Source organism: Meleagris gallopavo, chromosome 12, assembly GCF_000146605.3.
Source record: "Meleagris gallopavo isolate NT-WF06-2002-E0010 breed Aviagen turkey brand Nicholas breeding stock chromosome 12, Turkey_5.1, whole genome shotgun sequence".
NCBI lineage: Eukaryota > Metazoa > Chordata > Aves > Galliformes > Phasianidae > Meleagris > Meleagris gallopavo.
Genome location: NC_015022.2, coordinates 3,324,929 through 3,338,590, shown reverse-complemented (window position 1 = coordinate 3,338,590; position 13,662 = coordinate 3,324,929). Strand labels below are relative to the sequence as shown.

Sequence of the window (13,662 nt, the reverse complement as noted above, 5' to 3'; positions counted from 1 at the left end):
GTGAGGGAATGTACTCCTTGGGATCAGATAGACCCATTTAAGGCAGGTCTTCTAAAAGCTGAGCAACTTGAATACAGTTACAGAGACAGGAATAAAATTCAGCTCTGCAGAGCTGTAGCTATCTATTCACCTCCCAGCTATTACACGTAATGTGTGGGAAGTGAAATAGCATACTGTATTCAGGATATCAGAAATTACTTTTTAAAAGGTAAATGATTCATAAAACTCCATACTGGTGAACACTTCCCTGCATCTATGATCAACTGAGTAGCTGCTCAAGCATTTAGGGCAACTGTGCTGCTTCCAAGCCACGGTTCTCATGAACAAAGAGCATTCAAGGTGATATTCTTGGCTCGTTAAGAGCAGCAGATGCCTTTCTGTCGAGATCTGTTCTGACAGAAGTTAATCCCTTTGCAATTTTTTGTGTGTCTCTGATTATTTTTTTATAATGTTGTCTATCTTGCTTCTCTTAAAAGCAAAGTCCCAAACACAATGTCTGATGCTTGCACAGGTAGTCGTAGACATGTCTGTTCACTAAAGTAACCAAAGGTCCACAATGCAACACGTTACAGAGAGAACAAGACCAGAATGATTATTCAGCTTCTCATAATGCAAGAACTATGGAAAACTCAGCATTACCCAACCTAAAACATGAATACATTTGGCTTCACAATAAGCAATTAAAGCATAGTTCACAGCCACATCATATTTGAGAGATGAAAGTACAGAATGTCTCAAAATTAAACTGGCTCACAAGTGATTTCCCAAGTGATATCCCTAAAGTACTGACTGCATGAGTATGGGATGATTAAATACAAAAAAGATCACTCGGATGTACGACTGATTGCTGTTCTTCTCCAAAAAGACCTGTCACCCCACCACTATCAGTAGTACTAGGTTAAATGGGCTTTGGAAACCAGCATGAAACTTCCTGTATTTCCAGCCTAAAAGCTTAGAAGGTTTCCAAAATTGGAATCAACTTAATTGCTGTGGAAAATGAAAAACTATTAGCAAGATTTGGACAGACAATGAAACTCTTATACTAAAGTGGATTCAAATGACTATCTGGAAAAAGGAAAAAGGAAACCAGTCTGTGGGAAGTAATTCAGCAAAATTTAGCACATCCTCAGAAAGTGAGGAGAATACAGTTTAGATGTTCCTTGTATTACCAGGTGAATATAGATCATGACATAAGGTACAATTACAAAACAAATTAATCTAAGTGCAGACTACTACGATCACTAGAAAAGCTGTATGTGATTGTAGTGAAGTCTACTGAATCACTGTAAGTTGGCTAATGATTAAAAGCTACTAAGTGTCATACAATATAACCTTAGATTTACCATGCAAATGTAAATAAATGCTAAATTGGTGCTAAAACAAGAGTTGTGCACAATAAATCCACAACAGCTTGCTTTCAGCACTGACACCTGCAGGCGCTACTTTCTAGAAACAAGAAAGTGGATAAATTTACGATGAGGGATATAGGTTTTTACCCTGCTCAAGCACCTCTAGTTTGACCTAAGAATGGCTCCTCTGTTCTCATGTTTAAACAGAACCTGAACTTCTGTGTCTGAGGCAGAGAGATTTCAGCAGTTGCTGAAAGCAATTTTCAGAGCGCTGTCCCCTTCCCTTTGGAAACAAATGAATTTGAATCAGCTGTGGAAAGTGAAAAATGCTTCTTGTCACCTCTGCATCATCTCTGTGAAAATGCCAGTGACAAAACCTCCTCCCAGGTCAACACCAAGCACAGAGATAGGCATCCATGAAGAAAAAGCCCAAGTTCTTTGAAAGCAGTGTCACAGTATTCCCCAGATATCCCCAGGGAACCCCCACTCCATATGAGACACCCCAGGCAGTAATGAGGCCAAGCCACAAGGAACCGTGGATTAGAGTATAGATTGCTATAAATTTATCCCTTGCTCAAGGGTAACTGCTGCTTCTTACTAAGTATCACACATGAACTAGGATCACATTATGATATTTGTATCTTCTATTTCAAAGGAAAAATATCCCTTAGAGATTACTCTCATGCTCAGTGGAGCTAATCGAATTAACCTTGAATGACTTTCCATCTGTAACCAGACACAACTAACCAGAGAAGTCAGGAGCAGCCCAGGGGCCAGCCTGGCTGGTTCTGCCTTTCAAACCTAGCATCAGTTCATTAGGTTTGTTAGGAGAGCTGTCTTCACAGCTGAGTCTGAGGACAAATAAGTTTGGGTCTGCCAACTTTATGAACAGATCTAAACCTGCATGGCCTTTGTCACTCTATCCCCATGTTCTGCGTCAGAGAGTATGTCAAGCCTGAATACATGAGGATTTGAAGCACAAACTTGAACTTGCTCAGTGCTGGGAATGACAGCATTGGTCACAGTATGATAGAAAACATTTGATGTTTCCACCGCTCACCTTACCTGGTCCTGTTTCTTAGGGTGAATTGCCAAAGTAATGCTAAAAAAAAACATTAACCTGGGCAACATCTTGCATAAACAGAGATATTGTAAACGATGCTAACTCCAACACAGAATTTATGACAGCTTTTTATTTTGACAAGAATTAAGAAAGCTCTCAAATTCTTGGCTCGGAAATCACTCAAAGTGAATTATTGAAGCAATTCTCTTAATCAGCAAGTTTAGCACAGAGTGGAGCTTTACAGAAAACAGCTTACATTAACAGTAAACAGTAAGTTTTTTTTCAATTATGCAGAGATCCCTGCTTCAGTTCCAGGTGGTAAGCCATGGAAGCACAGTATTAATGCCTGATAAATAACACATCTATTGCTGTTCTGGAGTCCTCTGCTGAAACAACTTCACTAAAGAATCATGCTACCCAAAGAGGCTGTGGATGCCCTATCCCTGGAAGTGCTCAAGACCAGGCTGGATGGAGCCCTGGGCAGCCTAGACTATTACCAGATCTGGAGGTTGGTGGCCCTGCCTGTGGCAGGGGGGTTGGAACATGATGATCCATGGGGTCCCTTCCAACCCAAAGCATTCTGTGATTCTATGCTTGTAAGGCGAGAGCTGATATCCTTCTTTATTCAATAACATACCTTTACTGCCATATATGTATAAGTTAAACTGCTGTTCCTTCATCTTTAACTCAAAGAACATTTTAATGAGGAGTGACTTTACCAAACAAAACACAAAATGAGAGATCTAAATGAAGGAAAAGGAAAAAAACTACCAAAGTATACCTTCAAATTCAGCTCTCCCCTCAAACCATGCCCCGTGTCCCCATCTGCTCTGGGTAATACTGTGGTTACAATCATCACATCAGGTCACAGGAAAAAACTTCCCTATATTTCAGTGAATTCAGTATTCAGTATCTTTTGTTTAGCAGCCTGAAATTAAATCAGAATAGCTGATCATTGAATTTGGACTTTTTATTACTGATTTTTTTTAAACAATCTTCTGTATTTCTCTGCATAAGGCCTAAAAATTTCATATCTAATAAGAGACAGACAGACAGCAGATTCAAACAATTTTATCAGCGGTTGATTTATTTCTGCTGTCTGCTCCCTCTGGTCACAGCTCTGTGCAAGCCATAAATAAGTCAGGGCAGAAGAGGAGATTGAATTTTTGAGAGCAGAACAGTAATTGAGGAATCGAACAGCCTGGAGGTTGAAATATTTTCTCTCGGGACAGAAGCCTTCGGACCTATTAGCAGCTGTCTATATTGCTTTTCCAGCCACTGACACATATGTTCATGTCAAAATATTGAACTGATTTATGTTCCTTTGTGCTGCAAAAGGACAGATCTTGTGTAGATGCTTGGGGCTCCATCACTCTTACTGTAAAACTGCAAATGTCTGAAGTCAGGTAACTACATAAGCTACAACACACACATGCAATTTACTGCACCAGTCACCATCAAGTTTCTCTTGGGAGTTGTTTTTCAATATTTAAAAGGCATCCAAGCAAACCTAATATTTAGGAGGTTAGAAAAAACAAGGCTAGTAAGCTCCATAAAGTAACAGGAAAATAAACACTTTATTTTTGACACGGATTGACTACCTCTGGGACCTTGACCGTCTGATACCTTGTTTGACTATCTCTGGTACCTTGTTTGACTAACTCTGGTACCTTGTTTCTAAGTAGAACAGACCCCACCGGCAGCTGTGAGGGCTGCCCTTGGCTGGGCTCTGCTCACCGGGCTGCTCAGCACCATGGGAAGCCTCTCCCTGAGGAACACCTGTGCACCATCAGCAGAACCTGGTCACAAAGCAGTGATCTCCATTTTTTCTGACTCTTTTTCAGTCAGCATTTGAAAAGAAATGACAAAGGAAAGCCTGAAATGGTTTTTAAGGAAAAAAAAAGCAAACAGAACAGAAACCCCACCACCACTGAGAGCACTCTCTGACTCGACCAAAATTTTCACCAAAACCCAATGAGGTTCTAAAGACACCTGACGCAAGAAGCGATGGATCCCCAAACCAACCGATGACCAAGAGCGAAAAGAAACATCTCCAGAAGTGACCTCTTCCGAAGCCGTGGAGAGCAGCGCCGAGCGCTGCTGACCTCATGGAGGCGCCCCCCGGCAGCACCACAGCGCTGTGCCGCCATCTTTGCTTCAGCCTCTCGCGGACTCACTGCCCAACACAAAAACAAACACTTCTCTCCACCTCCCACTAATTCAGTGTCCCACAAAACCTAAAGCAAAAAAAAGTGATTTCTAAGGAATCAGTGCAGCACTCGGCTGCTCACGGATTCCCTAGCTACTCGTACTCACAGATTGCTCGCAGCAGGCTTCGAGCCGTTGCTCCTCACAGACATGGCGTGCCTGCACAACAGGTCGCTGCCGTGCTAGCTTTGCAGCTGCCCTTCTCGCAGTTACAGCTGTTATGCAGCGAGTCAGAAGGAACTACACAGGTTAAGCTACACGTGCAACCGGCAGGAAACTTCGGATAGATGACGGTATCCCACAAACGGCTCTTCTCATAACACCCCACAGACCTTCACACAGCACACAAGCAAGAATCTCAAATATTGCAACTCTTTTAAAGATATGTGGACAGAAAAAATACATGCTTTGATATTCAGTGTTAAGCAATCTTCATATGAAGGGTTATTTATAAATAGTGCATAACGTGAAATGGTATTCATTACCTTTCTCTGCTTAGCACAGACTTATTTTGGAAGAAAATTAAAAATTGGCACTCGTTGAACATGAATCAGCTCCTTAAAATTCAGACAAAAAAAAAATCCTGTAATTAGATCTTAGAAAAAGTATCTCAGGATTAAGGAAAAATTCAATACTTACCCTGCAAAACAAATCCACAAATGCTTTAAAATTAATAGGAAACTTTCATATTTAAAACACATATATTTCATGGGCCATTAAACCAAAATCTATAGGCTGGACACTTTGAAACAAATGAACTATTTCCAACACTCAGAAACCAAGTAATCCCTGCCTTCCCTCCAAATCTCTGCCAATAAATGTAAGAATAAATATTAGCAAACTTCAGAGAAAACTAAACAGCTCATAAAACAGAAACGCTACCCTGCAGAGAAGACCTAGCATTACTCTTAAGTTTCTGTAACATGGTACACAAATACTACAAATTAATGGTTGCCCCTCAATTTTTACACTGATCTCATTAGTACTTTCCCCCTGCTCTCCTCGAACCCATACAGTTAACATACTGGAAGAGGAAAGACAATTAAACATCTTCATAATGCTCTTTCTTTTGCCATATTGCATCCCAAACCTGACCCAGCTCCCAGTACAGCAATCTCAATTACTTAACTCCCTGGCTGGAAATAAAATGTGCTTTTTCAGCTGCTCAGGAAGTCAAACGAGTTGCTTCGCTGAAAATTATTTCATGAAAACGTGAAATTATATGTTTGTATTACTAGCACTTTTATCTCATATAAATATGACAGATTTTAAACACAAGAACATAATTCATAAATCAAAAGATGAAAAACACAGCATAATACCCATTTATTTCACACACTCCCCGTTGCCTCTCTTACCACGTTCAAACACAACTTTCCTGAGGCACACAATACACAAGTAGGCGGTAGGAGGTTTACCAACTGATACAGGACATATTCAAATTCAGAACAGAACCATAAATTATTATTTTACAGGGCAATTAGCACTGACAAGTAAATGTTATTTTAAATACTTTTGAAAGGCTTCTCTAATCACACAGTTGTGGATAAACAGCAAAGTATGTATCTCGGTACTGATGAACACTGCACAAATGCTGCCATGATATGCAAATACCTCCGCTTAACATGAGTTTCCCTTCTATCAAAATAATCCTGAGCATTAGGAAAAAACAGTTAGAAGTGTGATTTATTCAGCAGCTCAATCATTGTTATTGTAAGTCAAATTTGAATTTAAGCAGCTCAGGAAGATGGCAGTTTCAACTCCAGGCTGGATGTGATCACCATTACTACTTTCCAAATGTCAGTAAGTCCTACATACAAGGTAGCATTGCTAGGTGTAGATGTCATCTGCACTGTAATCTTGAGGAGACAGACTTTAAGAGGAAATTAAAAAAATGCAGTCTGCATTCATAACAAACTGAACAATTTTCCCAAAGACCAGAGTGAAAATAAATCTCCATTGCACTGAAGAAAAATAATAGAACCTCCTCCAGCCTGTTACCATTACTATACATTCTCACCTGCTTTTACCACCAGGGAAGAACAGAAAAAACAACAAAGGTCTAGTAGCAACTTCTTTTATCAGGAAAAGGGAAAATTACATTTTCTTTCTGGATAACAAAGAATACATCTCAAATAACATACTTTACTTTTCATCCCATTGACAAGGTTTTCTTGAATTAGATAGCTGTAATTACTGTCCAAACCGTTATCCATCTTATTTTGTTTTATAACAACAAAAATAATTCAAACTCTAAGCGTCCACTATTTATTAAAAAGTATTTTTCTTCAATTGCAAGCACAGCTCCAAGTGAAGCCAGGTGAAACAGTAAGCAACTGTTAAATGCTGAGGAAATTGCAATAAGAAATACAAGCATTTTAAGAGTCTTCTTCCATGGCCACATCCTCTTGTAGCTTCTGCACCATTTTCTCCTCCAGTTGTTTCGGTTTGCCTTCAAAACAAATAAATATTAAATTTAAAGATGCCTCAACAGGTCCAACAGCTGCTATTTAGCAAGCAGTTGTTTAGCAATAAACCCATCTAGCTTAGAAGTATTTACTGTTAATTACTATCACCATCTAAAGTTATAAAATAATTGGTATAGTAGAAAAGTTGATACCATTGTTACACAACATCTAAAATGCAGTCAATATATTTTTTCGTCTACTATGACAAGCTTTGATATAGCTAGCAATACCTAACGGAACTTTGCATACAAAAAAAAGCATTAATTTTAAGAGACTAATGGCCTTCACACATTCATTATATATGAAGATTTAAGCCCTCCTGAATGCTGCACTGAGTGGCAATGACGTTAATTTTAAATAATAATTAAAAAACCCCTACAAGATTGACATTTAATTTTGCTCTCTTTCATCCAAGAGACTGAAGAGAAAAATGTCTGAGAAACAGATGCACTACATGTTATTGTGCATCATTCACCTAACACAAGCAAAGTCAAAAAGCAAATAAAAACATTAAGTATATCCTGACAAAAGCCCATTTCACACACATGCAATCATATACTGTAGCTAATGCAAACATATAATTTGAAAAAAAGTGTAAGAGAATTCTAGTTAACATCTAATAATAATATATCCCGCTTCCAGCTGAGACAAAATCACTAGTAATTTTTATAGAACAAGGACTAATGGATATTTTACTCCAACTTCTATAACTGTGTTTCATTAGCTCTGTTGGTTTTTTTAATAAATATTTTTAAATTCACTTTTATCAATATAATCTAACAAACTAGTTCTTGTTATAAGAGGTTTGGAAAGCAGAAAATTATTTAGGAGGAATAGGTATCCACAACCACAGTCAGTTTAAGAACGCAGTTCATAAAGAATGTATGAAATTTTACATGTAGTAGGCAGAGATTTTAGTGAAAATTAATAAAAATATCATCATACTAAAAAAGCTAAGATTACATTGTAGAAAAAGTGCTCTCATATGAGTTTCAACACAGAGAATTGCAAAGCATCTACATTTTCACAATTAGCTAAAAAAAACCAATTTGTCTACTGTATTTTCTATCAATCATTAAGTGGCAAGAGCTATTTTCTACATTCAGTAGCCATCTTAATTCTAAAAAAATTGTGCATGGTTATTCATCAGTTGAATAAGACACCGAAAAAAAAACTTTGCAATATTAATCACAAAATTATAGACACCTGTTAATTAACCTAAGCAAACCAGGTACATCAAGCTCTTACCTGCATGTGGAGCACGAAGAAGGTGGATGTTCTGTTTGACTTCTTTGATGTCTTCTGCCTTCTGCAATTCTTTGCTCTTCTTTAATCTATCAAGGAGAGAAATTACATTACCTTCAAGAAGGTGGTGCATGTTTTCCGTTTAACACAAAGCACAAATTTAGCTGAAGGAATATAGTGGCAAATAACTCTTGTAAGGAAACAAAGGCAAACTTTATTTGAAAACTTATTCAGATGTATATTGGACGCAAGATCAGAAAGTAAGAAAAAATGTCAGCACTGTATTAACTCTTACCAGAAATTTGAGACTCCAAGCCACTAAGAATGAGCCATTCTACTACCACTGAGCATCCAAAAGCTACATTTTCTTTGGCAGCCAATATAGCACAGTAGTTAGGTAGCAGAGGAGAATCCACTCAAATTATTTTTGCCCCATTGCTTTGACTGCTATATGTGTACAAAGCAAAGAGCTTTTTAAAACTCTTGTTTGTGATTGCTCTGGAAAGACTGAATTTCTAATGCAGATGTGCAAGAGCTCTCATAATACAAATACATTTCCTCACCTGTTCATAATAAATCTAGCTTGGCGTTTTTGCTTTATTTCCTCCACCCTCTTCATTGCATCAACTGAAACAAAGCAAAAGTTGCATTAAGCGTGCTCAGATACATACAGTTGAAAATACATACTTTTTTAGCAGAGCATGTTTCAATTACAAGGAAACTATTTTAAAACTTAGTAATGTTTTCACTTTTACGTGCATTACAACAGAAGACTTTACTTAAAATCAGAAGTTACCATCTTCCCCTTCATAGCATTTATTCTTGGCTTACAAAGTAACTCTTCCATTTTATTTATTTATAAAACAAACTAAAGCAGAATGACTGGGAACAAACAATGGTACCACAGTGTAAAAGGTTTACACTGAGACTCTTGGAAAGCTGGAGAACCACTAAGGTTTGTCAAAGATAGCAATTCAACTAGAGTAATGCTACAGCTTGCTTTCCAACCAGCATCTAAAAAAATAAAACCCAGCGTAAGCCCACACCTGTGCACAACTCATACGTGCTCCACATCTAAAAATCTGGCCATCATTCCAGTAACTTCAAAGAACAATCACTACAAAACATAAATATTCTAACATGTCTCCTCAAAACCTGGTCTTTAGAAGCTGACTTCTCAGCTTTTTTTTCTTTTGTTTTTTTTTCCCTCTAAAATTACTCACCAGTCTTGTTCCACAGCTCTCTCTGGTATTTTACTGGTTCATTTCTACGTTTTTCAAATTCAAATGAATTGTCCTATATTAAGAAAGAGCAAATACAGATTATATACAGAAATATATTTAGACCCATACATTCCTACCGCAGCACTCAACTATGAGTATTTGTGGTGATTTGTTTTTTTTGTGTGCGTTTTAGAATATCAATTCCTGTATTCTAAAGACCTTCAGAGATTGCTAAACTAGAAGGTAATACATGAAAGTGTTAGACACTGTAGCAGCAGAAGACACAGAGATTCATTTGAAGAGAACTATTTACCAAACCATCCCCATTTTCTTCTTAACAAGACACAGAGAACAGAGTTCTACTGCGGAGTAGAAACTACAAAGCAGACCAGACACACAGAAGGCAAAACTGAACACATAGAGAGTCAACAGCATACAGTGGAGTTCAAACCAGTATTATTCAACAGCCTCTAGTTTTGAAAAAGTTCAAAAATAAACCATTTCATTTTAAGAATATTGAAACAAAATAAATTCATTTGAAATTGTGAAGTATTCTCATCAATGACACCAGGGGGTTTGGGACAGGCTGATGGGGAAGCCTATATTTTTTCCCTTTTTTTGAAGGGGACATACTTACTTTTACACTGACTTACCTGAGGATTGTTCCCTGCGCGCACACACACACACACACACACACACACACACACACACACAATATACAGCATCATTTTGTGTCATCAGAACACAGCACAGAGTAAAAAGAAACCCCTTAAGAGTACAGATGTTCTAAGTCACACAATCTTACCTGCATGCATAAACTACTACTGCCTCACAATGACCAACAAACCACCTTAATTCCAAACACGAGGGGACCGACTGACGGTATCCTCAGCCACTCTGAATAAGCCAGTCCCTCAGAAATGTCTTGTGTAATATAAAAAGTTCATCTCCTTACCACTGTCAATTCTTTGCCAGCTGCTTTTCGGAATGCTTTGGTCCATCTGATCTTTCTTGGGTTTCTCTTCTTCTTGAAGTTTTTATGACATTTTGATTTGCAGAATCTAAATATCTTGGGGGTGGGGGAAGGGAGAGAAAAAAAAGAAACCTTGGGGTCAAATCACATTGTTCCTGCCCAAATGCAAGTATAGTATTGAACACTGGAGTTTCTATAACATACAAAAAGAATAATCTTTCCAAAAGTCAATATTTACGTTACATTTCAACAGAATTCTATGCAGAAAAACTAAATCAACACATTTCCTTTATGTCTACTGATGTATTTTACATTCAGTGCCATGTTAAATACAGCAAGTTTCATTATATGCAAGACCACTGCATTAACAAATGAGGCAATCTAAGACACTCAGTACAATTTGGCATTTAGAAACCAGATGGGTCTCCTCATCAGCAACTCTCTAACAATGCAGCATAACCATGCTTACAGTGATAGGGTGAATAAGCTGTAAAATGTGAATGAGAGCAGGCAGAAAGCACCAGGGGCAGAAGCAAGACAAAAGGAAGATGGACACACCAAGGTCTGAATGTTCAGGGGTGCCCCTGACTACAAAAATCACTGGAAGTCATACGTTCATGGTTCAGAAAGAGAACAAGACGAGGACAATACACAAGGACTGGCATCGCCCGTAATGACATCAACACCAAGAGTTTGGTTTCTTTGATAAAGTTTCCACTCGTGAAACAAATTCAAGCACTCTTCTGTTTTTTCCTTTATAAAGTCACTTTCACAGCTGTCAGTGGCATACACAAACACAGCTAAGCTGGTTATAAATAAAATACAGGAGAGTTGTGAGAAGTATCATCTGAAAAAAAAAAAAGATAAAACCAAACCTGTACTGTGAATAAATAATTTTCTACACCTGTCAGCACTTCTTAGACACAGAGCCATCTTGACAACAAGAAATCCTCACACCTCTCATTTTTTCAATGTGATAATACAACAACAACAACAAAGAAGTTAGTTTTTTGGGATGCAGCTTTAAACCTTTCAGAGCAGCACGCAGGAGGAGCCCTGAGCACACTGTCACGTCTTGGACTGAACTTACTGACAGCAGTTACAGCACATACCACAGCACTGACTGTTTTCTGTTGGCTTTTCTTGCTCCCGTTTTTCTATCTATGCTACAGATCTCTACATACTGCCACTACAGTTATGCCACTCATCTACAGAAGTGAATTACATTTTATTTTTACTTGTGTCAATACATGTGAATTTGTGGGGTTATATCTGGCTGAATAATAAAGATGGACACAAAATCCCTACACCCAGCTGGAACTATTTCCTGGGCTTGAAATCCAAGAGAGACATGGCAACACTTGCTTTATTTTTCATATCACAGCTTCCTCAAAACCAAAATATTCTTCTTCCAGTAAGGCTCTACCATTTTAACCTATAAAGCACAAAATTCAGTGCATGAAGCAGAATTACCAAAATTAGTTCAAATTAAACTGCAACCTTGAAGTCAACAACATACAATAGCATAACCCCTGATCCCAATAGCATAACCCCAGGTCCCTGCTGGTACTGAATTGAAAAGCAATAAAAAACAGTTCCACATTCATTTTCAAGGTAAGAGATGGAAAACTATCTTCAATATTGTTAAGTATCATTGAAAATACTATTAAATTTCCAGCATTTAAATACCACTAAATGCTCTACTTTTCAAGACTTTTCATTTAACATGGCCTATTAAGGTCATTTATTTCACAGAGTGACTTGAAATTGCCTTATATTTTCCAAGTCACTACTGTATTTTATATAACCTATGCAGTTCATTTTCAATAATTTAAATCAAAACTGAGAGGAAAAAGGATACCATTAAACATTTGGTGCAGACTGCTTTTGTGTGTTGTTGACTTCAAGGCTGCATCCATTTCATCCCCTGTACATTACCAAAAAGTGGTGAACAGATGAAGAGCTCCTCACCAAGGGGGTTCCCAGTATCACTCAATGAGCTGCGCAACCGCCTCATGAGATCAGGTACAGAAGGAAGTTAGCATAAAGTGCCTGCCATCCTGCCCACGACACACGAGCTGCTGTGCATTACTGCACTTCATTACATCAACAAGTTATTTAGTTCCCAAGTTGTTATGAAATCTTTAATAGTTACCAAAGCCTGATGACAGGAATGAATCCGTAACACAAAATCTTTTCTCATTAAATAGTTGCTATTGTACCCATAAAGAACTAACAGCTATTTTATTTTATTGCCTATATTTAGATCTCACTCTGCCACTCCCAGCTTAGAATATGTTTCTTGAAAGCAGCCATAGAAATAAAACACTGTACTTCAATTTTATAACTATGTTTTGCCAGACTCACTTTAGGCATCTGCCCCTGCTAGCCATAGAAGCACCTTATGTTCATCCAAGTGGTGTTTTTCAGGACTGTTACAGGTGCATAAAAGAAACTTCAGTCAATAGCCTTCACTTAACGCAGCACTGAAGATACGTAGCAAAACACCGGGCTATGAAGAACCCTATCCTCAACTCCATCCCAAACTGCCTCAGTCCAGCCGATGCCTTCCAGTCAGAAGGAGCAGGTAGGGAGATGCCATTGTGATAAGAAAGGAAAAGGAGAAACACAATAGTGGAACGGTTTGTGTTGGAAGAGACCTTAAAGCCCACCTTGCACCAACTCCTGCTGTGTGTTGGGTGCCCAGAACACCAGACCTTCCAGGGCCCACCCAGCCTGGCTTGGCTTCCAAAAAAATGGAATACAGCACAGTAAGTCCTTAGCAATAGTTACGTTTCTACATTCCCTGCCACGAGCTTCTCCTTAGCTTTGCCAAACCCGCCGCTCTCGTGAGCGCTGCAACCTCTGCACCTCGCGGCCTTCCCCGGGAAAAGCAGCGGCGCCCGGCCGGATCACCGCCAGCTGCCGAGGCCGTGACTCAGACGGGGAGCGGCCGTGCCGGTATCGGCTCTGACACGTCGGAAGGCAGCGATTTGGGCACGCTCCGTTTCACACCGGGCTCTGCAGTGCCCTACGGGCGCGGCACCGAGCAAATCGGAGGCTGGGACCCCGCGCGTACCCAGCTGTCACATCGACACGAAGCCCGAGCGGCTGTGCGCGCCTTGCTGTGACG

General features: G+C 39.0%; 1 protein-coding gene across 1 annotated transcript; it reads right to left on the bottom strand.

Annotated features, from left to right (window-relative positions):
- Window positions 1–5,922: 5,922 nt before the first annotated feature.
- Window positions 5,923–11,148, bottom strand: RSL24D1 (ribosomal L24 domain containing 1). Its single transcript, XM_010717367.1, has 6 exons — window positions 11,143–11,148; window positions 10,512–10,661; window positions 9,557–9,629; window positions 8,897–8,960; window positions 8,337–8,422; window positions 5,923–7,072 (listed from the first exon to the last, which is right to left on the bottom strand). The coding sequence occupies exons 1-6, from the start codon at window positions 11,146–11,148 to the stop codon at window positions 6,999–7,001; spliced, it is 453 nt and encodes a 150-aa protein (XP_010715669.1). The 3' UTR covers window positions 5,923–6,998.
- Between the last annotated feature and the right edge of the window lie 2,514 nt (window positions 11,149–13,662).

What these genes read in the sequence shown, in the direction of transcription:
- RSL24D1 (XM_010717367.1), bottom strand. An exon ending in CTGGCAAAGAATTGACAGTG is followed by an intron (nt 9,630 to 10,511) that starts GTAAGGAGATGA and finishes TTCTTAATATAG; the next exon opens with GACAATTCATTTGAATTTGA. An exon ending in TCTTCGTGCTCCACATGCAG is followed by an intron (nt 7,073 to 8,336) that starts GTAAGAGCTTGA and finishes TTTGTTTTGAAG; the next exon opens with GCAAACCGAAACAACTGGAG.